Source organism: Oncorhynchus clarkii, chromosome 30, assembly GCF_045791955.1.
Source record: "Oncorhynchus clarkii lewisi isolate Uvic-CL-2024 chromosome 30, UVic_Ocla_1.0, whole genome shotgun sequence".
Classification (NCBI taxonomy): domain Eukaryota; kingdom Metazoa; phylum Chordata; class Actinopteri; order Salmoniformes; family Salmonidae; genus Oncorhynchus; species Oncorhynchus clarkii.
In genome coordinates this window covers 25,007,625-25,033,465 of record NC_092176.1, presented here as the reverse complement: position 1 = coordinate 25,033,465, position 25,841 = coordinate 25,007,625, and the positions used below count along the sequence as shown (strand labels likewise).

Below are 25,841 nucleotides of genomic sequence, written 5' to 3'. Positions count from 1 at the left end.
CTGTGCAGCAGAGTTTAAAATATCCAATCCAGAAAAGCTATGAGACATCATACCTAGACAACGTGCAGCACAGGCTAAAATATCCAGATGGGAGAAAAAGCAATAAGACTCACTCCATACTTAAACAGACAAGGGGGGCCGAGTTAGGGAAACCCTGACCTAGTGAACGGCTATCGAAATGTAGTGGAAAGGCTGTATTTGTTTGTTGATAGATTTTGTATTATTTACCCAGTTGACCCCTTCCTCTGCAGGGAATTATAGCAGTCTAGAGAACCACTTTAGTGGCCAGTAGTATCCCTGTCAGTTCCAGTTCAAATCAAATCTAATTTGAATCGTCACATGCGCCTTATACAACAGGTGTAGACTACAGTAAAAGGCTTACTTACAAGCCCATTTCCAACAATGCAGAGTTAAAAAGTAAGACAGATGTTTGCTAAATATAAAAGGAATTAGTAACACAATAAAAACAATAACGAGGCTACATACAATGAGTACCAGTACCCAGTCAATGTACTGTAGCTCCATTCAGTTCATTTTTTATCCTGAAAATCTCCCCAGTCCTTAATGATTACAAGCATACCCATGGCATGATGTAGCCACCACTATGCTTGAAAACATGAAGAGTTGTACTCAGTAATGTGTTGTATTGGATTTGCCCCAAAACATACACTATATATACAAAATTATGTGGACAGCCATTTAAATTAGTGGATTTGGCTATTTCAGCCACACCCTTTGCTGACAGATGTATAAAATCGAGCACACAGCCATGCAATCGAAATAGACAAACATTGGCAGTAGAATGTCCTTACTGAGCTCAGTGACTTTCAAAATGGCACCGTAGTAGGACGGCACCAAATTTCTGCCCTGCTTCCCCGTTCAACTGTAAGTGCTGTTATTGTGAAGTGAAAAAATCTTGGAGCAACAACTGTGGTAGCCAACACAATCTCACAGAAAGGGACCGCCGAGTGCTGAAGCGCATAAGAATCATCTGTCCTCGGCTGCAACACTCCCTAACGAGTTCCAAACTGCCTCTGGAAGCAACATCAGTACAAGAACTGTTCGTCGGGAGCTTCATGAAATGGGTTTCCATGGCCAAGCAGTGGCACACAAGCCTAATATCACCTGCACAATGCCAAGCGTCCCTGGAGTGGTGTAAAGCTCGCCATTGGACTCTGGAGCAGTGGAAACAGATTCTCTGGAGTGATGAGTCCCGCTTCACCATCTGGCAGTCCGACAAACAAATCTCTGTTTGGCAGATGTCAGGAGAACGCTACCTGCCAACTGTAAAGTTTGGTGGAAGAGGAATAATGGTCTGGGCTGTTTTTCATGGTTCAGGCTAGGCCCCTTAGTTCCAGTGACCGGAAATCTTAACGCTACAGCATACAATTACATACAACAACAGTTTGGGGAAGTCCCTTTCCTGTTTCAGCATGACAATGCCTCCATGCACAAAGCAAGGTCCATACAGAAATGGTTTGTCGAGATTGGTGTGGAAGAACTTGACTGGCCTGCACAGAGCCCTGACCTCAACCACATCAAACACCTTTGAGATGAATTGGAACGCCGACTGCGAGCCAGGCCTAATCGCCCAACATCAGTGGCCAAACTCACTAATGCTCTTATGGCTGAGTGGAGCAAGTCCCCACAGCAATGTTCCAACATCTAGTGAAAAGCCTTCCCAGAAGAGTGGAGGTGTGTTTTAGCAGCAAAGGTGGGAGAAACTCCTTATTAATGCCCATTATTTTGGAATGAGATGTTCGATGAGCAGGTGTCCTCATACTTTTGATCATGTAGTTTAACACTTTGTATTCAGGACAAAAAGTTATCAGGGAGGTTTTCCAGTGCCACATTTGTTGCAGTATTACTTTTGTGTCTTGTTGCAAACAGGATGCATGTTTTGGAATATTGTTATTATGTACAGGCTTCATTCTTCATTATTTTCACTCTGTCAGTTAGGTTAGTATTGTGGAGTAACTACAATGTTGTTGATCCATCCTCAGTTTTCTCCTATCACAGCCATTAACTATTTTAAAGTCACCATTGGCCTCAAGGTGAAATCCCGAGCGGTTTCCGTCCACTCCAGCAACTGAGTTAGGAAGGACGCATGTATCTCTATAGGGACTGGATGTAATGATACAACATCCAAAGTGTAATTGATAACTTCACCATTCTCAAAGAGATATGCAATGTCTGCTTTTTTATTTTTACTAATAAATGCCCTTCTTTGAGAGGCACTGGAAAACCTCCCTGATCTTTGTGGTTGAATCTGTGTTTGAAATTCACTGCTCGACTGAGGGACCTTATAGATAATTGTATGTGTGGGGTACAGAGATGATGTAGTCAATCAAAAATCATGTTAAACACTATTATTGCACACAGAGTGAGTCCATGCAACTTATTATGTGAGTTGGTAAGACAATGTTAAATCCTGAACTTATTTAGGCTTGCTGTCATGCCCTGTGATTTGGGTGGGCATTCTATGTTTTCTATTTCTTTGTTTTTGGCCGCCTGTGGTTCCCAATCAGAGGCAGCTGTCTATCGTTGTCTCTGATTAGGAATCATACTTAGGAGCCTTTTTCCCACCTAATGTTGTGGGTAATTATTCATTTTCTGTGTGTGTGTGTGTGTGTGTGTGTGTGTGTGTGTGTGTGTGTGTGTGTGTGTGTGTGTGTGTGTGTGTGTGTGTGTGTGTGTGTGTGTGTGTGTGTGTGTGTGTGCGTGTGCGTGTGCGTGTGCGTGTGCGTGTGCGTGTGCGTGTGCGCGTGTGTGCGTGCGTGCGCGCGTGCGTGTGTGTGCGTCACGGTCGGTTTCTGTTTACCTTTGTGAAGGTTTCACTTTATTAAAAGATGTGGAATTACATGCACGCTGCGCCTTGGCTCATTTACGACAGGGAGTTTGAAGACCGTGATTGTGACACTCGCCATAAAAAAATAGTTAAATACATATTGACTCAAGACTTTCAGCTTTTCATTTTTAATTCATTTGTAAACATTTTGGAAAATGTAATTCCTCTGACATTATGGGTTATTTTGTGTAGCCCAGTGACAAAAACCGTAAATGTAATCACTTTTAAATTCAGGCTGTAACACAACAAAAGGTGGGAAAAGTCAAGGGGTGTGAATACTTTCTAGTCACTGTATAATAAACAGAGTAGCGGCGTCAATATGCATGTGTATGTTTTTGTGTGTGAGTGAGTGTATGTAGTATGTGTGTGTGTATGTTGGAGTGGCAGTGTAGTATGAGTGTGTGGGTAGAGTCTAGTGTGAGTCAGTGCAAAACAATTAAGATCAATAAATAATTACAGGGGTCAATGTAAATTGTCTGGTTAGCCATTTGATTAACTGTTCAGTAGTCTTATGGCTTCTGGGTCGAAGCTGTTCAGGTGCCATTTTGTCCCAGACCTGGTACTCTGGTACCGCTTGGGTGGCTGGAGTCGTTGAACATTTTTAGGGCCTTCCTCTGACACCACCTGGTATAAAGGTCCTCAATGGCGGGGAGTTCGCCGCCAGTGATGTACTGGGCTGTACACACTACTCTCTGTAGAGTCTTGCAGTCAGATGCTGAGCAGTTTCCATACAAAGCGGTGATTCAGCCAGTCAAGATGTTCTCAATGGTACAGCTGCAGAACTTTTTGAGGATCTGAGGGCCCATGCCAAATCTTTTCAGCCTCCTAAGAGGGAAGAGGCGTTGCCATGCCCTCTTCATGACTGTGTTTGTGTGTATGGACCATGATAGGTCCTTAGTGATGTGGACACAGAGGAACTTGAAGTTCTCGACCCGCTCCACTACAGCCCCGTAGATGTGAATGGGGGCGTGTTCAACCTTGCGTTTCCTGTAGTCCACGATCAGCTCCTTTGTCTTGCCCACGTTGAGGGAGGGGTTGTTGTCCTGGCACCACACTGCCAGGTCTTTGACCTCCTCCCAATAGACTGTCTCATCGTCATCGGTGATCAGGCCTACTGCCGTCGTGTCGTCCACAAACTTAATGATGGTGTTGGAGCCGTGCATGGCCATGTAGTTGTGGGTGAACAGGGAGTAGAGGAGGGGACTGAACACGCACTCCTGAGGGACCCCCGTGTTTGCGGACGTGTTGTTGCCTACCCTCACCACCTGGGGACGACCCGTCAGGAACTCCAGGATCCAGTTGCAGAGGGAGGTATTTAGTTTAGTGATGAGCTTGGAGGGCACTATGGTGTTGACTCTGAGCTCTAATCAATGAACAGCATTCTCATGTAGGTGTTTCTTTTGTCCAGTTGGTAAAGGGCAGTGTGGAGTGCAATAGAGATTGCATCATATGTGGATCTGTTGGGGCGGTATGCAAATTGGAGTTTCTGGAAGGGTGGTTTTGATGTGAGCCTTTCAAAGCATTTATGACTATACAGATGTGAGTCACTTACACAGGCCATTCTTTGGCACAGGGACTACCGGGGTTTCCTTGAAACATGTAGGTACTACAGACTGGGTCAGAGAGAGGTTGAAAAGGTCAGTGAAGACACACGCCAGCTGGTCAGTGCATGCTCTGAGTATGCATCCTGGTAATCTGTCTGGCCCTGCGGCCTTGTGAATGATAACCTGTTTAAAGGTCTTACAGTGATCACACAGTGCATTCGGAATGTATTCAGACCCCTTCACTTTTTCCACATTTTGTTACGTTACAGCCTTTTCCTAACATGGATAAAATTAAAAAAATCCTCATCAATCTACACACAATACCCCACAATGACACATTAAAAATAGATTTACATAACTATTCAGACCCTTTGCTTTGAGACTCGAAATTGTGCTCAGGTGCATCCTCTTTCCATTGATCATCCTTGAGATGTTTCTACAACTTGATTGGAGTCCACCTGTTGTAAGTTAAATTGATTGGACATGATTTGGAAAGGAACACACCTATCGATATAAGGTACCACAGTTGACAGTGCATGTCAGAGCAAAAACCAAGCCATGAGGTCAAAGGAATTACCCGTAGAGCTCTGAGACAGGATTGTGTCGAGGCACAGATCTGGGAAAGATTTCTGCAGCATTGAAGATCCCCAAGAACACAGTGGTCTCCGTCATTCTTGAATGGTAGAAGTTTAGAACCACCAAGACTCTTCCTAGAGCTGGTCGTCCTGTCACGTTCTGACCTTAGTTCTTTTATGTTTTTGTTTTAGTATGGTCAGGGCGTGAGTTGGGTGGGTAGTCTATGTTCTTTTTTCTATGTTGTGGTTTTGTGTTTGGCCTGGTATGGTTCTCAATCAGAGGCAGGTGTCGTTCGTTGTCTCTGATTGAGAATCAAACTTAGGTAGCCTTTTCCCACCTGTGTTTTGTAGGTGATTATTTTCTGTTCTGTGTTTTTCTTCACCGTACAGGACTGTTTGTTTGTCGTTTTGTTGTTTTTCCAGTGTTCAGTTGTTTCATTAAAGAATATGAACACTTACCACGCTGTGCATTGGTCCTCACCTTCTTCCATTGCCAACGGCCGTTGCACGTCAGGCCAAACTGAGCAATTTGGGGAGAAGAGCTTTCATTAAAGAATATTGTTACGGATACAGGTATCCTGTGTGTGTGTGTGTGTTCTTTTCTCTCCTTCTCCCCTCACAGGTGAAAATCATCACTCCCCAATCAGTCACCAATCATCAATCAGAAGACACACCTCCTGTTTCCTACCCAATCACAGTTCCTTTCCCTTGGTTTAAAAACCCTGTCAGTTGTTTGCTCTGGAGCTCAATCTCTCTGTAAATGCCATATGTCTGTAGATCACTCTGGTTCACACTCTACTACTATGTCTCTCTATCGCTCTTTATGTATTGAGCTCTCTTTTGTTTGAGCACCTCCATATCACTTTGTCCTCACCTGTGAGTATTGTTTTTGGTTATGGTGTTTGTTTGCTGGAGGGAAAAGGGGGAACCAAGACAAGTTGCCCATGGGCATTCACTACCCGTAGGTAAACTTTGTTAAAAACACTAGTTAGAACTGGGCGGACCACCCACTGTATTTTTGGTTAGTTAGTTAGCTGTTGTTGAAATAGGCTAGTCTAGTTTAGGGGTGTTTTGGATGCTTATTGTTTCTTTCCTTGGGTCCAGCTCAGCCCCTTTTCCTGCTCCCCCTCCCATTACTGTGTGTTTTGTAATAAACCATGTGTTTGATGGTAATTTAGTTGTCTGTGGTTATTTTGTTCTCACTTTCTGGACGGAGAAGGACCCTGGGCACAGGTTGGGGAATATCGCCTCCCCAAAGCAGAGCTGGAGGCAGCGAAAGCTGAGCGGCAGTGGTATGAGGAGGCAGCACGACAGCGCGGCTGGGACAAGAGGCAGCCCCAAATATTTATTGGGGGAGGCACACGGGGAGTGTGGCTAAGTCAGGTCGGAGACCTGAGCCAACTCCCCGTGCTTACCGTGGAGAGAGGTGGACCGGGCAGGCACCGTGTTATGCCTGCGCACGGTGTCCCCGGTGCGCAGGCATAGCCCGGTGTGTTACATCGCAGCGCCCGTATCGGCCGGGCTAGAGTGGGCATCGAGCCAGGTGCCATGAAGCCGGCTCAGCGCATCTGGTCTCCAGTGCGTCTCCTCGGGCCGGGGTACATGGCACCAGCCCTACGCACGGTGTCCCCGGTTCGCCAGCACAGCCCAGTGCGGTCTGTTCCAACTCGCCGCACTGGCCTGGCGACGGGGAGTATCCAGCGAGGTAGAGTTGTGCAGGTTCGGTGCTCGAGACCTCCAGTGCGTCTCCACGGTCCGGTCTATCCGGTGCCTCCTCCACGCACCAGGCCTCCGGTGGCAGTCCCACGCACCAGGCTGTCTCTCCGTCTCCTTCCTCCAGGTGCTCCCTCCAGTCCTGAGCTGCCAGAGTCTCCCGTCTGTCCTGAGCTGCCAGAGTCTCCCGTCTGTCCTGAGCTGCCAGAGACTTCCCGTCTGTCCTGAGCTGCCAGAGTCTCCAGTCTGTCCTGAGCTGCCAGAGTCTCCCGTCTGTCCTGAGCTGCCAGAGTCTCCCGTCTGTCCTGAGCTGCCAGAGTCTCCCGTCTGTCCTGAGCTGCCAGAGTCTCCCGTCTGTCCTGAGCTGCCAGAGTCTCCCGTCTGTCCTGAGCTGCCAGAGTCTCCCGTCTGTCCTGAGCTGCCAGAGTCTCCCGTCTGTCCTGAGCTGCCAGAGTCGCCCGTCTGTCCTGAGCTGCCAGAGTCGCCCGTCTGTCCTGAGCTGCCGGAGTCGCCCGTCTGTCCTGAGCTGCCGGAGTCGCCCGTCTGTCCTGAGCTGCCGGAGTCGCCCGTCTGTCCTGAGCTGCCAGAGACTTCCCGTCTGTCCTGAGCTGCCAGAGTCTCCCGTCTGTCCTGAGCTGCCAGAGTCTCCCGTCTGTCCTGAGCTGCCGGAGTCGCCCGCCAGTCAGGAGCTGCCGGAGCCGCCCGCCAGTCAGGAGCTGCCGGAGCCGCCCATCAGTCAGGAGCTGCCGGAGCCGCCCTTCACTCTGGCGCTGCCGGAATCGCCCTTCACTCCGGCGCTGCATGAATCACCCTTTACTCCGGTGCTGCCGGAATCTCCCGTCCATTCGGGGCCCGCTGCTAGGGTCCCAGTCCGAGGTTGGTGGCGAAGGTCGCCACTCTAAAGACGTCACTGAGGCGGGGAAAGAAGCGGGCAAAGACTATGGTGGAGTGGGGTCCACGTCCCGCGCCAGAGCCGCCACCGTGGACAGATGCCCACCCAGGCCCTCCCCTATAGGTTCAGGTTTTGCGGCCGGAGTCCGCACCTTTGGGGTGGGGTACTGTCACGTTCTGACCTTAGTTTTTTTGTTATGTTTTTGTTTTAGTATGGTCAGGGCATGAGTTGGGTGGGTGGTCTATGTTCTTTTTTCTATGTTGTGGTTTTGTGTTTGGCCTGGTATGGTATGGTTCTCAATCAGAGGCACGTGTCGTTCGTTGTCTCTGATTGAGAATCATACTTAGGTAGCCTTTTCCCACCGATGTTTTGTGGGTGATTATTTTCTGTTCTGTATTTTTCTTCACCGTACAGGACTGTTCGTTTGTTGTTTTGTTGTTTTTCCAGTGTTCAGTTGTTTCATTAAAGAATATGAACACTTACCACACTGTGCATTGGTCCTCATCTTCTTCCATTGCCAACGGCCGTTGCACGTCAGGCCGAACTGAGCAATTGGGGGAGAAGAGCTTTGGTCAGGGAGGTGACCATGAACCCGATGGTCACTCTGACAGAGCTCCATAATTCCTCTGTGGAGATGGGAGAAACTTCCAGAAGGACAACCATCTCTGCAAAACTCCACCAATGAGGCCTTTATGGAAGAATGGCCAGACGGAAGCACCTCCTCAGTAAAAGGAAAATGACAGCCCGCTTGGAATTTGCCAAAAGGCACCTAAAGGTAGGGCTGTTGCGGTGACCATATTACTGCCACACAGGTGGTCACAAGTCATGATGGCAGTCTAATTCCACATGACCGTTTAGTCATTAGTAGCCTACCAAACTGGTACTCAGCACTCTATTGTCCCTCTATTCACTCTGACATCAATGCAAATGTAATCAAAAATCTAATCGAACACTTCATGAGAGCCCTTGAGCTCATTTTGGGAAACATTTCTACAGTTTATGCAATTGCGCGAGAAATGTGTGATGGCCTCTACTAAAAATAGGAGGCTCCCCTTAGCTTTCTCTAGGCTTACTATATTTATTTATAAATGTTCCTAATATTAACTTCTTGATTCTACTTGAGACGCATATGTCTCAACTAGGCACCTGGAAATGCAAATGCGCTACGCTAAATGCTAAATGTACTCGTTAAAACTCAAACCTTGATCAAAATTCACAAGCAGGGTATTGAATTAAAGCTACACTCGTTGTGAACCTAGCCAACAAGTCAGATTTTTAAAATGCTTTTCGGCGAAAGCATGAGAAGCTATTATCTGATAGCATGCAACACCCCAAAATGTCTGAATGCGATGTAAACAAAGATATAGCTTAGCCGGCGCAACACAAAACGCAGAAATAAAACATAAAACATTCATTACCTTTGACGAGCTTCTTTCTTGGCACTCCTATATGCCCCATAAACATCACTATTGGGTCTTTTTTTCGTTTAAATCGGTCCATATATACCCAAAATAGCTTTCTATGGAAGCTGTGTCATTCAGAAAAAAACATTGTTTTTAAACGCTGCGTCATTTTTTAAAATTAAAAAAGTTGACGATAAACTTTCACAAAACACTTCGAAATCCTTTTGTAATCCAACTTTAGGTATTAGTAAACGTTTATAATCTATCAAAATGATTACAGGGCGATGTATATTCAATAGCTCCTCGTCTGCAAATCAATGGCTGCCAATGTCCACATTGAACAGATCCTGGTGGAGACCGGAAGAAACGGAATCCAGATAGTTGGATTTTCCAACAAAAAATTCAATTGAAAATGACGACAATGGCGACATCGTGTGGGATTTGTTTGAATTGCATGCATGTCGATATTACATTTTGTCCCCTTTTAACAACCCATGAAAGTGACTTATGGAAATTATTTTTAGCTTTCAGAGAGCAGTTTTTCTTGCGTTTTTCAATGAAACACACGATCTGTTATAGTCACAGCCGTGATTTAACCAGTTTTAGAAACTTCAGAGTGTTTTCTATCCACACATACTAATCATATGCATATACTATATTCCTGGCATGAGTAGCAGGACGCTGAAAAGTTGCGCGATTTTTAACAGAATGTTCGAAAAAGGAAGGGGTAGACTTAACAACAGCCTACCTGGCTGGCATGTAAATGAACCACGTGGAATCTGTCCTCCATTCGCTATTTAAGTGCATAGATGACATGGATTTTTTCCCACTGCCCCTTTTTCGATACAGGTGCATGATAATGGTCCATTCTAAATCAAAACTAATTTCCCACATATATTATTTAGTATATGTAAAGACAGGATTAGATCAATAATAGTCTGATGGGTGATAATATTAGCCTATCACTTGTGAATTATACAGTTGAAGTCGGAAGTTTACATACACTTAGGTTAGAGTTATTAAAACTAGTTTTTCAACCACTCCACACATTTCTTGTTAAGAAGCTATAGTTTTGGCAAGTCGGTTAGGACATCTACTTTGTGCATGACACAAGTACATTTTCACAGACAATTTATTTAACTTATATTTCACTGTATCACAATTCCAGTGGGTCAGAAGTTTATATATACTATGTTGACTGTGCCTTTAAACAGCTTGGAAAATGTCAGAAAATGTTATGGCTTTAGAAGCTTCTGATAGGCTAATTGACACAATTTGAGTCAATTGGAGGTGTACCTGTGGATGTATTTCAAGGCCTACCACCAAACTCAGTGCCTCTTTGCTTGACATCATGGCAAAATCAAAAGAAATCAGCCAAGACCTCAGAAAAAAATTGTAGACCTCCACAAGTCTGGTTCATCCTTGGGAGCAATTTCCAAACGCCTGAAGGTACCACGTTCATCTGTGAAACCAATAGTACGCAAGTATAAACACCATGGGACCAGGCAGCCGTCATACCACTCAGAAAGGAGATGTGTTTCCTCTCCTAGAGATGAACGTACCTTGGTGCGAAAAGTGCAAATCAATCCCAGAACAACAGCAAAGGACCTTGTGAAGATGCTGGAGGAAACAGGTACAAAAGTATCTATATCCACAGTAAAACGAGTCCTATATCGACATAATCTGAAAGGCCGCTCAGCAAGGAAGAAGCCACTGCTCAAAAACCGCCATAAAAAAGCCAGACAACGGTTTGCAACTGCACATGGGGAAATGTGCAGTTTTGGAGTTTTGGAGAAATGTACCCTGGTCTGATGAAACAAAAATAGAACTGTTTGGCCATAATGACCATTGTTATGTTTGGAGGAGAAATGGGGATGCTTGCAAGCTGAAGAACACCATCCCAACCGTGAAGCATGGGGGTGCCAGCATCATGTTGTGGGGGTGCTTTGCTGCAGGAGTGGTGCACTTCACAAAACAGATGGCATCATGAGGAAAGAAAATTATGTGGCTATATTGAAGAAACATCTCAAGACATCAGTTAAAGCTTGGTTGCAAATGGGTCTTCCAAAAAGACAATGACCCCAAGCATATTTCTAAAGTTGTGGCAAAATGGCTTAAGGACAACACAGTCAAGGTATTGGAGTGGCCATCACAAAGCCCTGACCTCAATCCTATAGAAAATTTGTGGGTAGACCTGAAACGGCGTGTGCGAGCAAGGAGGCCTACAAACCTGACTCAGTTACACCAGCTCTGTCAGGAGGAATGGGCCAAACTTCACCCAACTTATTGTGGAAGCTTGTGGAAGGCTACCCAAAACGTTTGACCCAAGTTAAACAATTTCAAGGCAATGCAACCAAGTACTAATTGAGTGTATGTAAACTTCTGACCCACTGGGAATGTGATGAAAGAAATAGAAGCTGAAATATATAATTCTCTCTACTTTTATTCTGACATTTCACATTCTTAAAATAAAGTTGTGATCCTAACTGACCTTATCACAGGGAATGTTTTACTATGATTAAATGTCAGGAATTGTGAAAAACTGAGTTTAAATGTATTTGGCTAAGGTGTATGTCAATTTACGACTTCAACTGTATATTATCACTTGTGACTGATGCTCAGCATAAAAAACAGTGCCATTTTTTGCAACTTTTTCTAATCATAGTTGCACACCTCATGTGGCCTAGCTCTATGTTTTGATAAGATTTGTATTACAACTTAAGTTGCCAAATGACTTCTTAAAAATAAGCACATTAATCAGCTTTACAAGGGGTGTAGAGCCTAACTGGCATACATAAGCATCGCATGAGTTTCAAGTTTGGGGAAGATCATTTTCACATATAAAATGCACTTTTATAATAAAAGCATTACATGCATAATTGCATTTGCCGTCAATTTTGATAATGGTGTTTTCTGCTAATGGACGTTCGCGGTTATCGCCTACTACCATGTGTGCATTGCTGCACTTATAATGTGAAGAAATAGCCTAATAGTTCATCAACATTTTGAGCTAAACGTTCTGATCTGTTGCGTCAGCCACATTATGTAAAAAATGTTTTGCTGATGCTAGTGGTTGTATTAATCTGGGATCTATTCATGGGGGATTGACATAGGCTAGTGCTTTTGCTGTACGTTAGGCCTTCTCATCTTGTTGGCTGACAAAAAATAAATGTGGACAGTTCTTCCAACATCTTCAATATGCACCTCGGAATTGGATAAGGACCCGCGCAGTTGCGTCCCCGATGTGTCTGTCTTCACTTGTAGCCTGTGAGAAAGACCTGATCATGTGATGGAGAGCCATGTGAGTGAGAGCTGATTCGGGGTGCTCAGCACTCAGGGAGAGTGGCCGCAAAAAGCATGGATTTTTTTAGGGTGCATTACGGCCACACAAAGGGTATGTCACCGTGAAATTCTAGGAGTTATCAAGTGCTTGTCAAATTGGGAACTCACAAAAACAATAAAGAGCAATGAAACATGACGTTCTGTAGAGCTCACAGGCATCAACACAAAAACAAGATCCCACAAAAACCATTGGGGAAATGGCTGCCTAAATATGATCCCCAATCAGAGATAAACAGCTGCCTCTGATTGGGAACCATACCAGGCCAACATAGAAATAAATTCACTAGATCACCCACCCTAGTCACACCCCGACCTAACCAAAATAGAGAATAAAATGGCCCTCTATGGTCAGGGCGTGACAGGGGGAGAGCTTTGTATGCATCTCTGTGTGTTGAGCAAAGGTGATCTAGAGTTGTTTTCCCTCTTGTTGCACAGGTGACACGCTGGTAGAAATTAGGTAAAATGGATTTCAATTTGCCTGCACTAAAATCACTGGCAGCTACTTCTAATTGTAATTAGGTTAACCGAAAGATTATCTTCTGTTCTTCTCCAAATAAGGAGAATTCCAACAGGGGTTTTAGACCTGATATCCTGTAAAATGAACAATACCATGGCAATGTACACACCTGTAATTTAATACTTGTGCCATAAAAATTATAATCGAAACATTATACTGTATGTATCTCTGTCTTGCAATGCCACTGCTTCTTCTCTGTTCCTTGCTCTGCTCTGTCATCTTGAGAAATCCATGTCCAGGTTGGTATTTGCAGCACCTCCATAGACAGACAGAGTAATGATGTCCTACAGAAGAGCCTTGCCGAATCTAAGGGCTGTCACCCTCTATGATCCTCACAGCCCATGAATGTCAATCAGCTGTCCCTCTGCATGGCCTCTTCTCTCACCTATCATTCTCTCTCTCTCTCTCTCTCTCTCTCTCTCTCTCTGTGTCTCTGTCTCCCTGTGTGTGTGTGTGTGTGTGTGTGTGTGTGTGTGTGTGTGTGTGTGTGTGTGTGTGTGTGTGTGTGTGTGTGTGTGTGTGTGTGTGTGTGTGTGTGTGTGTGTGTGTGTGTGTGTGTGTGTGTGTGTGTGTGTGTGTTTGTGCGTGTGCATGCGTGTGTGCCTGCATGTGCCTTTGTGTGTGTGTGTGTTCTGCAGGTCTGGCTAAGCCCATGGGGCTGGTGGAGGGGCCTGGAGGTCTGGGCCAGGGAGGAGCAGCTGCTACTCTGGGGGACGACAGCCATGTTGACGGGGAGGGGAAGTACGAGGACTATGGCTACAATGCCCAGCTCAGTGACCGCATCTCCCTGGACCGCAGCATCCCCGACTACAGACCCAAAAAGTAGGATTCATTTTATTAATTAATTTATGTATTATTTATTTATTTGTGCTAAGAAAAAATATTACTGTTGCTATGTATCTCTCTAACTAAGGTGCGTGAATAGAGGAGAAAACTGAGTGTATTTATTATTTCAGAGAAGTACAAGTGAAACAGACAACAGAGTTTCAATAAAGTAAATAGTGCAGGTTAGGTTTGTCTCCCTAGCTAGGCCACTGCAGGCTGCATCAGCATCCAGGGCAGCTCAAAGCACAAACAGGACCGGCGGCATACAAAGGAAATTGCATAAAACACGAGTAAGCCTTTATACATTGTGCCAGACAGCAAGAGATGATGTTGATAGTGGGGCGGCAGGCTAGTTCATAATGCAGTAAAAGAAAGAAGTCCAGCAGTATTTCTTATAAAAGAGACCGTGGATACCCCATTGGGAATATTAATGGTCTTTTTCAAATTAATTTCATATTTAGAATGTAGGACTACATCTCCGATACAATGACTGGGAGCACATAATAAGGCCTGCCACTGGCGTTTAGATCAGCCTGTGTCAAAGAACAAAAACAGACAGAGAGAGACTCAGGGAGGAAATCTGACAGCCAGAGTCTTCTTTGCGCTTTGCCAGCGATAACAATTCATTGAAATCCACACCACTTTGTTCTACCCTATCCCTTTCTTTCATGCTGAAAAATCAACGAAAGGAGAGAGAGAGTAAAAAGAAAAGTTACTCATTAATAATACCAGCTGAAAACTGCTTGGTGGAAAATAGGATTTTAGGAAATGGTTCTTTATGAAGAGGATAATGTCTACAGGAAGTCAGTGTTAGCGGTTTGATAATGTCTACAGGAAGTCAGTGTTAGTGGTTTGATATAAGGTCTACAAGAAGTCAGTGTTAGCGGTTTGATGTCTACAGAAATTCAGTGTTAGTGGTTTGGCTAAACCGGTTATCTCCCTGTTGTTGTTTACTCTCTAGTGATAGATGCAGTCAGTCCTGTGTTTTGACACTCGGCTCTACGTTATGTATACCCTGTGGAAATAATGATACATGCAGGTCCATGCTGTGTGTCTGTGTGTGGGTGTGTGTGTGCGTGTGTGTGTGTGTGTGCGTGTGTGTGTGTGCGTGTGCATGTTTGTGTGTATCTGTCCTGGCATTAGAACTGAACGACCTGCCTCTATTTTAATTTAACAAAATTGTTCACTCTTCCGTTAACAAACCTATGCTCAGAAAGGTAGCCCATATTGAGATGTAAACAGATCATTCCAGAATGTGAAACCCTCCCCAAAGCAAAGCAGTTCATAATAGCCATACTGTAGACACACTGTTAGATGAACATACAGTGAGCCTCATATGCATAAAGGAAATCAATATGTTTAGCTTAAAGTATTCTTGTCTTACGATGCTGCATAACATTGGTACAAAAGCTGAAGAACATACGCACATCCAGGTACTTTCTGCAGAAGCTGGAGTTGTAGGAAAACTCATGGAAAACAGAAAGGAAAACATTGCACACTGCTGCTCAGGCTCCCAGGTGATATTTATTTACAACGTTTCGACCCTTAGGTCTTCATCAGGCATCCATATCCCAGGTGGGAGTGGAAGGTCCTATACATAGGGTCATTACTCAGTGACATCACTTCCTGAAACAGGGGGTTAAAAAAATTATATTGGCCCTGCACCTTGAATGACCTTGTTGGGGTAGTTAATTAGACAAGTAGCAAGATGTCTACTGAGCGAAACAAGACAAGTTCTTTAATTGAAATCAAAACCTGGGTTAGGGCTAATTTCATATTATGTGAGTTTATGGCATTGCAGATTGGATTGAATTGAGCTGTGCAGAAACAATGTAAGACACACCTTCAATACACTGACACCATTTCCACCCTATTGATCCAAGCCAAGCCCATCTGTACTGCATTGGCCTGCTTCTGCATTCCCCTTGGTTTCTGAAATATTGCTAGAAAGAACAATGTGAAAAAATACCCCAGCCAACACAGTGTAGGATTGGGGTCGGTAGGATAGTGTGGAAAGACTAACATAAGACACTTCTGATCTAGTACCGTAATTGCACAGGAGTCATTGAGCAGAGAGGTGTTTGATGACCGCAGGGAGGCTGGGTGGGATGATTGAATGATCTCTACATCCTCACTCCTCATCCCCTCCGTCTCTGTATCCATTAGATGTGATCTAGATCTTCTCCTTTTGTAGGATTTTAAGACCTACCAGCCAATCTATTCATATTAATTACTACTAACAGCTCATGGTCAAATGAGGATTTATCAAGAGCGACCATTTCCAGGGACAAACTCTATTATCCCTATTCAGTGGTCTGAGCTTTATGATGGCAATCCTTCCAGCTGTGACATTTTCTAATGGTGATCCAGAGGAAGTTAACTAGAGGCTTTATTATCCCAACCAGGAGCTGCTGGGTGGCCTGTAGCACAATGCTTCAATAATAAGTCTTAAAGAAGGATGGTGAATAATATTTACATCATTTAGTAGACACTCTTATCCAGTGTGACAGTAGTGAGTGCATACATTTTCATTCATACTGGTCTCCTCGTGGGAATCAAACCCACATCCCTGGCGTTGCAAGTGCCATGCTCTACCAACTGAGTCACAGGGGACCACAATGTACTAGCTAGCACCTGAGCTTCACAGAGGGCAGAAAAGAATAGCGTCTGAATGAGAAGGAAAATTAAAAACATTTCTAGCCTATACCTCACAGTCAATATGAAAATGCAATTTCCTTGCTGTTAGCTCTCTGTTGCTCTCTAGTTTCCCTCTTTACCCCCTGATCATTCCAAATGAGACATTATACAATATTTTCTATTTCAATTAATCTCTATCATTTGTAATCAAGACATGTCACGATATTGATTTTCACACCTGGATTGGGCAATAATGGCGCCGGAGGAGATGGCTGCCGTTTTACTGTCTCTTAACCAATTGTGCTATTGTGTGTGTATTTTTACGTTATTTGTAACTTACTTTGTACATAATATTTCTGCCACCGTCTCTTATGACTGAAAAGAGCTTCTAGATATCAGGACAGCGATTACTCACCCCGTACCGAAGAAGATTTTTTCTTTAACGAGTCGGACGCTAAGGATTTACTTTAGACCTCTGACAATGCCCTCATCCTAGGCATTTGCTGGAGAAAGAGACGGAGATATCAGCGATGTAGGTCTGGGTGCCTTGTAAGGATCCGAAGGCGAGTGGCTAATCTGCCTTTACTATCGGTCCTATTAGCCAACGTACAATCTTTGGACAATAAAATAGACGAACTTCGAGCATGTACAGTATATCCTACCAACGGGACATTGAAAACTGTTATATCTTATGTTTCACCGAGTCGTGGCTGAACGACGTCATGAATAACATACAGCTGGCAGGTTTTACACTTTTTTTGGTAGGATAGAACAGCTGCATCCTAAAACAAGGGGTGGCGGTCTGTGTATATTTGTAAAAAACAGCTGGTCTCAAGGTTTTGCTTGCCTGAGGTATTGTATCTCAAGATAAGCCTAGACCACACTATTTACCAGGAGAGCGTTTATCTATATTCTTCGTAGCTGTCTATTTACCACCACAAACCGGTGATTGCACTAGGACCGCATTCAATGAGCTGTGTATGGCCAAAAGCTATCAGGAAAATGCTCATCCAGAGCCGGCGTGCCTAGTGGCCGGGGACTTTAATGCAGGGAAGCTTAAATCTATTTTACTTCATTTCTACCAGCATGTTAAATGTGCAACCAGAGGGGAAAAAAACTCTAGACCACCTTTACTACACACGCAGAGACACGTACAAAGCTTTCCCTCGCCCTCAATTTGGCAGATCTGACCATAATTCTATCCTCCTCCTTCCTGCAAAAACTAAAGCAGGAAGGACCAGTGACTCGGTCTATAAAAAATTGGTCAGATGAAGAAGATGCTAAGCTAAAGGACTGTTTTGCTAGCACAGACTGGAATATGTTCTGGAATTCTTCCGATGGCGTTGAGAAGTACACCACATCACTTCACTGGCTTCATCAATAAGTGCATCGATGAGGTCGTCCCGACAGTGACTGTACGTACATACCCCAACTAGAAGCCATTGATTACAGGCAACATCCGCACTGAGCTAAAGGGTAGAGCAGCCGCTGTCAAGGAGCGGGACTCAGAAGCTTATAAGAGCGGAACTCGGAAGCGGGACTCCGAAGATTATATAAGCTTATATAAGAACGGGACTCGGAAGCTTATAACCCGGAAGCTTATAAGAAATCCCGCTATTCCCCCGACGAACCATCAAACAGGCAAAGCATCAATACAGGACTAAGATTGAATACTACACTGGCTCCGACACTTGTCGGATGTAGCAGGGCTTGCAAACTATTACAGACTACAAAGGGAAGCACAGCCACGAGCTGCCCAGTGACACAAGCCTACCAGACGAGCTAAATATTTCTATGCTCGCTTCAGGGCAAGTAACACTGAAACATCCATGAGGATGGACGACTGTGTGATCACGCTCTCCGTAGTCGATGTGATTTAATGATCTTTACATCCTCACTCCTCATCCCCTCCGTCTCCGTCCGACATTTAAACAGGTCAACATTCACAAGGCCGCAGGGCCAGACAGATTACCAGGACGTGTACTCCGAGCATGTGCTGACCAACTGGCAAGTGTCTTCACTGACATTTTCAACCTGTCTGTGACTGAGTCTTTAATACCAACATGTTTCAAGCAGACCACCATAGCCCCTGTTCCCAAGAACATTAAGGTAACCTGCCTAAATGGCTACCGACCCTTAGTACTCACATCTGTAGCCATGAAGTGCTTTGAAAGGCTGGTCATGGCTCACATCAATACCATTATCCCAGAAACCCTAGACCCACTCCAATTTGCATACCAATCCAACAGATCCACAGATGATGCAATCTCTATTGCACTCTACACTGCCCTTTCCCACCTAGACAAAAGGATGTCTATGTGAGAATGCTATTCATTGACTACAGCTCAGCGTTCAACACCATAGGCCCCTCAAAGATCATCGCTAAGCTAATGACCCTGGGACTTAACACCTCCATCTGCAACTGGATCCTGGACTTCCTGACATGCCGCTTCCAGGTGGTAAGGGTAGATTTTGCCATGCTGATCCTCAACACGGGGGCCCCTCAGGGGTGTGTGCTCTGTCCCCTCCTGTACTCCCTGTTCGCTCATGACTGCATGGCCAGGCACGACTGCAACACCATCATTAACGGGGAAAGGAGAACCGAGCACACCTGCATTAACATCGACGGGGCTGTAGTGGAGCAGGTTGAGAGATCACCAACAAACTATCATGGCCCAAACACCCTAAGACAGTTGGAAGAGGTCACGACAAAGCCTATTTAGGAGACTGAAAAGATTTGGCATGGGTCCTCAGATCCTCAAAACGTTCTACAGCTGCACCATCGAGAGCATCACTGCCTGTTATGGCAACTGCTCAGCCTCCGATTGCGAAGGCACTGCAGAGGGTAGTGCGTACGGCCCAGTACATCACTGGGGCCAAGCTTCCTGCCATCCAGGACCTCTATACCAGGCGGTGTCAGAGGAAGGCCCTAGAAATTGTCAAAGACTCCAGCCACCCTGGTCATAGACTGTTCTCTCTGCAACCGCACGGCAAGCAGTACCGGAGGGCCAAGTCTAGGTCCAAAGGGCTTCTTAACAGCTTCTACCCCCAAGCCATAAGACTCCTGAACAGCTAATCAAATGACTACCCAGACTTTTTGCATTGCCCCTCCCCCTTTATTTTACGCTGCTGCTACGTTCTGTTTATTGTCTATGCATAGTGACTTTAACTCTACCAACATGTTCATATTACCTCAATTACCTCAACTAACCGGTGCCCCCGCACATTGACTCTGTACCGGTACCCCTTGTATATTGTTACTTTTATTTTTAAAAATGTACTTATCTATTTTTTACTTAACACTTATTTTTCTTAAAACTGCATTGTTGGTTAAAGGCTTGTAAATAAGCATTTCACTGTAACACCTGTTGTATTCAGCGCATGTGACAAAATACAATTTGATTCGATTGCTCCAGTATTCATTGAGATCAATGTTGGTACATTTATCAAAGCAATGCAACAGATGTGGTTGGTTCCCCAAAGGCATGTCCTTCTTCAGTGTCTGTGACTAGGAGACTATAACTAGACTATAAATCAACAGGAAGGGCACGTGGATATGCGCTACCTCATTTCTTAAGCCTTTGATACCTGGGGATGGGATCGCAAGGTTACCGCGGTGGTCAATGGTAAGTCAAATGCTTTCAGCTATGTTTCTCCCCCGAAAGCTGAGTTTATCTCCTCAACAGGGCAGCGAAATGACAAGGTAAACAATTGTCTTTCTGAGAACAGACTTTCTATAGGTGGGAGAGTTGCTTTCACATTTCCTGTGCAGCACAGGTTATCTCAGGTTAATGTGAAATTTCATAGCGAATAACATGGCAGTGAAAACCAGACGGGCCGGCCGGCCGGCACAGTGTCGCAGGCCGAGGAGGGAGTGTGATGGGAATAAGTCTTAATCTGCCGCTCTGTTTCTGTCACAGCTCGTTCCAGGTCAAATTATGAGAGCCTGCCAGTGAGTTTAGTTTCATTACAAACAGATGAGTCAATCGCTCATCCTGTTATGGACCTACAAGCCTCCCCGTTGCTGCAGACAGGTACACATTTAAGGTTGAACGATGGCATAAATTGGACTCGGTAACTAGGGCATTGGAACTACAATATCACTTAACAACCTCGACACTGAATTTGGCCAATTGAAGTGATCTGGTGCATTGCCCCATCTCCTTCTGTCTGTCATTATTATGGAAACAATTAAACATATGCTTGCTAACAACTAGCCATGAAAAATCGAACTAAGCCCATATAAAACATACCTCATTTGATTTGGTATGGTTGTCAGCTTGTGGTTGTGTCCCCACTAAAGAAAAACCATTGCACAAAGATTCACCTCTATGCATTGCCAGATATGACTTGTGTTTATAATGCCTGTATGGCAGATTGAAAGAGGCAGTAGAAAAGCTGTCACAGAGAATAAAATAAACTTGAAGAGAGAGAAAAGGAAGGACCCCATGATGGGTCGCCTGATTTGAAAATGGGGTCGCGAGAGAAGCTCTTAAATACATTTTTTAAATGTGCTTGGTTTATAGAAGTGGGGTTAGGTCATTAACCTCCTGCAGCCACTAGATCCGGTTGTAAAAACAGAGGTCTCTGTTTTCTTCCTACAAATGTCGCTCTATCTTTTTAATGTTTTAAGCTACAAAATATTATGACCCCATCACTGAAAGATAAGACTCTCAAGAGCATGTATGTCTTCTGTTTCCCTCTACAATACCCACAAGCCTCATTAGAACATAGTGGACAAGACCAGGCACTAAATCAGACTGGGGGAATAAGAACATCATCAATAATGATGTTCTTTTCTACACAGAAGATCATACAACATTATTGCCTGATGATCTTCTAAACTTCCCAATACCTTCCTGATGCATTTCAGCCACTTCAAACCATACTTACTTCAGATTGAAATACTGTCAACACTACTGTCAGACTGATTTGTAATAGACTGTTATAGCCCCAATTAAAACATTGGCCTTTGATTACACCACTTTTTTACATGGTGGGGTCACGCATTTTTAAAAATCAAAATGCGGTCGCCGGCCCAAAAAAGTTTGGAACCCCTGATTTATAGTATGACCTATTTAGACAACATCTTCAGATTCTAATTTAACGCTATAATATAATGTGATATATCAGATCATTTAATGGTATAATTTACCATGTATTAACACCCTGACAGTCTCTCCTCTCCATATCATTGTCAATTTCACTCCAGTCAAACACACACACACACACACACACACACACACACACACACACACACACACACACACATACACACACATACACAGGACTCTGGTGCATTGAGACGTCATTGGTAGCACTGACTGACTGCACAATCCCCACAAGCTTCAATCGGTAGAGAGGACAGAACGCAGCCATGCTGAGTTCCATCTGGTGCACACACACACGCAGCCACACACATACACACATTCCCTCCCGGACAACCCCACTGTCACTAGGCACACAACCCTGACTCAGTGCGCACGGCGCTTTTATGTGTCACTACACCTGAACTCATGATTTTCAACGTCAGCACTTCAAATGCCAGAATGCACAGAGCCAGGATGCCCTGTTAACTCACCAGATAAGCTAACCTGGTCTCAGGGCAATTTGTTGGATTTTATACATATATTGTTCCCTCCATTTTGAATGATATATTATGTTACGTTAGTCGTGCAATAGCATACTGGTCAGACTCAGTAGGCGAGCACACCATCCGCCGATTCAAAGCATATTACTCGCCAATGTCCAATCTCTAGATAACAATGTGAACGAAATTAGGGCACGAGTTGCCTTCCCGAGAGACATCAGAGAATGTAACATCTATTTTTCATGGAAACATGGCTTATGGTGTTGTCAGAGTCGGTACAGCCACTTGGTTTCTTCACGCATTTCGCTGACAGAAACAAACATCTCTCTGGTTAAAAGAAGGGTGGAGGTGTATGCCTTATGATTAATGACTCATGCTGTAATCACAACAACATAGAGGAACTCAAGCCCTTTTGTTCACTCGACCTAGAATTCCTTACAATCAAATGCCGACCGCATTATCTTCCAAGACAATTATCTTCGATTATAGTCACAGCCGTGTTTATCCCCCCCCCCCCCCCCCCCCAAGCCGATCCCTCGTCGGCCCTGAAAGAACTTTACGGGACTGTATGTAACCTGGAAACCATACATCCTGAGACTGCATTTATTGTAGCTGGGGATTTTAACAAAGCTAACCTAAGAACCATACTTCCTAAATTCTATCAGCACATCTAATGCGTGATAAGAGCTGGTAGCTTTCTGGATCATTGCTACTCAAACTTCCGCAATGCATATAAAGCCCTCCCCCAGCCTGCCTTCCGCAAATCTGACCATGACTCCATTTTGTTGCTCCCAGCCTATAGACAGAAACTAAAACAGGAAACGCCCGCGCTCAGGTCAATATAACGCTGGTCTCACCAATCAGATTCCCACACTTCAAGATTGCTTCGATCACATGGACGCGTGGATATGTTCCGGATAGCCTCAGACAATAACATTGACGTATACGCTGACTCGGTGAGCGAGTTTATTAGCAAGTGCATCGGAAATGTCTTTCCCTCTGTGACCATTAAAACCTACCCTAACCAGAAATCGTGAATTGATGGCAGCATTCGCGCAAAACTGAAAGCGCGAACCACCACTTTTAATCATGGCAACACGACCGGAAACACGACCGAATATAAACTGTGCAGCTGTTCCCTCCTCAAGGCAATCAAACAAGCAAAGCGTCAGTATAGAGACAAAGTAGAGTCGCAAATCAAGGGCTCAAACACGAGACATATGTGGTAGTGTCTACAGTAAATTACGGATTACAAAAAGAAAACCAGCCCCGTCGCGGACACAGACGTCTTGCTCCCAGACAAATTAAACAACTTCTTCGCTCACTTTGAGGACAATACAGTGCCACTGACATGACCCGCTACCAAAGCCTGTGGACTCTCCTTCTCCGTGGCCAGCATGAGTAAAACATTTTAATGTGTTAACCCTCGCAAGGCTGCTTGCCCAGGTGGCATCCCTAGCCGCATCCTCAGAGCATGCACAGACCAGCTGGCTGGTGTGTTTATGGACATATTCAACCAATCCCTATCCCAGTCTGTTGTCCCCACATGCTTGAAGATGGCCACCATTGTTCCTGTTCCCAAGAAAGCTAAGGTAACTGAACTAAATTACTATCGCCCCATTGCAATCACTTCTGTCATCATGAAGTGCTTTGAGAGACTAGTCAAGGACCATATCACCTCCACCCTACCGGATACCCTAGACCCAATCCAATTTGCCTTCCGCCCCAATAGGTCCACTGACGATGCAATCGCCATCACACTGCCCTATCCCATCTGGACAAGAATAATACCTATGTAAAAATGCTGTTCATTGACTACATCTCAACATTTATCAACATAGTGCCCTCCGAACTCGTCATTATGCACTGGGTCTCGATAACGCCCTCTTGGACTTTCTGACGGGCCGCACTCAGGTGGTGAAGGTAGGAAACAACATCTCCACCCCGCTGATCCTCAACACTGGGGCCCGACAATGGTGCTTTCACAGCCCTCTCCTGTACTCCCTGTTCACCCATGACTGTGTGGCCATGCACGCTTCCAAATCCATTATCAAGTTTGCAGACGAAACTACAGTGGTACGCCTGATTACCAACAACGACAAGACGGCCTAAAGGGAGGAGGTGAGGGCCCTCAGAGTGTGGTGTCAGGAAAATAACCTCTCGCTCAACGTCAACAAAACAAAGGAGATGACCGTGGACTTCAGGAAACAGCAGAGGGAGCAGCACCCTATCCACATCGACGGGACAGTAGTGGAGAAGGTGGAAAGTTTTAAGTTCCTTGGCATACACATCACAGACAAACTGTAATGGTCCTCTCACACAGACAGTGATGTGAAGAAGGCGCAGCAGCGCCTCTTCAACCTCAGGAGGCTGAAGAAATTTGGGTTGGCATCTAAAACACTCCTAAACTTTTACAGACACACAATCGAGAGCATCCAGTCGGGCTGTATCACCGCCTGGTATGGCAATTGTACCACGGTCTGCACAACGCATCACCAGTGGCAAACTACCTGCCCTCCAGGACACCTACAGTACCCGATGTCACAGGAAGGTCAAAAAGATCATCAAGGACAACAATCATCCGGCGGACGTAGAGTATTATACGTATGTCTCTGAGACCACGCTGCTTGTTGCGTTGTAACAACAAAGGATAATTTACGGGGAGAATTTACATTGGTGGTTAGGAGAACTAACAACAAAGGTTAGGATGATTTACGTTAAATGTTAGGAGAACTAAAACGACAAAGTTTGGCATAACAGAATTGATGAAAAGTTAGAATAAGGGTTAGGGGTAGGGTTAGCTATAATGTTACAGTTGTCTCTGGCGTGACTCAAACACGTAACCTTTGGATTGATAGGGAGTCGTGGTATATGCACATCCATCCTCCCCGACCAACATCACTGCTTTTGCTTCTGTCTAAAGTATCTAGACCATTAGTACATATTATATGTCTTGGAGGTGCAGATAAATATGCGTAGTATGCTTCGTTTGGCTCTGAGGCCAGGCTGAATGAGCATAATGTGTAGACTGCAGAGTACATGTTATTAAAGGAATATTTTCTTTGTGAGAGCAAGAGAGAGTGAACATGAATAAGCCCATTAGAGGGAAAATATTTAGTAGTCAATTTAAGTTTGGATCAAGTTGTTGTGATGCGGTTCTGCCTACACCGCCTCATAAACATTTAATTTCAACTAAACGTGAGATATTTTCAAAAATGTAAACATCTCATTATGGCTAGTACCCTCATTATCACCAGATTACACCAGAAAAATAGAAGATGAAAAAACACACACTGTTGAGCATAACAAGCATGGGAAGCGTAAAGAGATTTGCAGTTGAAATATAATTAGGATGCTGGTGAGGGATGGTTTACAAGATGATCATGTGTACCAGTGGTTGCCATAGGAATCAGTTTCAGTGTGACCAGCTTTACCTCTAGATGCCTGGAAAGTATGACGCTACTGTGAAACCCCTAGGTAAATGCAATGGGAGGAGTCCAACCGGCTATGATAATGAACAGCATCTATAATGAAAGTGCTACTGTCTGGTGCCTGTTTGTGTGCTTGTGTACAGCAGCAACCATGACTGTGGTTGTGTGCTATTCATTTCATTAACTGGGTCATTTAAAACGGCAACATGAAATCGGATTCCAATCACCTGAATCACTGCTCCACAGTTCCAGTTACTATGATGTTGGTGTGAGGCCTAATCAGTGGGAGCAATTGAGCTCCTGGTCTGTAGAGAGAGCGTGGGGAGGAGAAGGAGGGAGTTAGAGAGGAGGGATAGGGAGAGACAGAAAGAGAGAGAGCAAGAGAGAATGAGGGACACTGGAGAGAGAGAGAGAGAGAGAGAGAGAGAGAGAGAGTTGGCTGTGGAGACTGGAGGGAGAGAGAATCCACTGCATTATTATTAACAACAGACTCGTACATTTCCTCAGTGAAAATGTACTTACCA

At 44.7% G+C, this 25,841-nt stretch overlaps 1 protein-coding gene across 2 annotated transcripts in view; it reads left to right on the top strand.

Moving 5' to 3' along the window:
* The window catches only part of LOC139389597 (polypeptide N-acetylgalactosaminyltransferase 9), a 135,475-nt gene that overhangs the window by 11,184 nt on the left and 98,450 nt on the right, over positions 1–25,841 (top strand). For both annotated transcript variants that reach the window (XM_071136438.1, XM_071136437.1), the window contains exon 2: positions 13,473–13,656. In XM_071136438.1, coding sequence (XP_070992539.1) covers positions 13,473–13,656 — 184 coding nt within the window. The remainder of the gene's footprint in view (positions 1–13,472; positions 13,657–25,841) is intronic.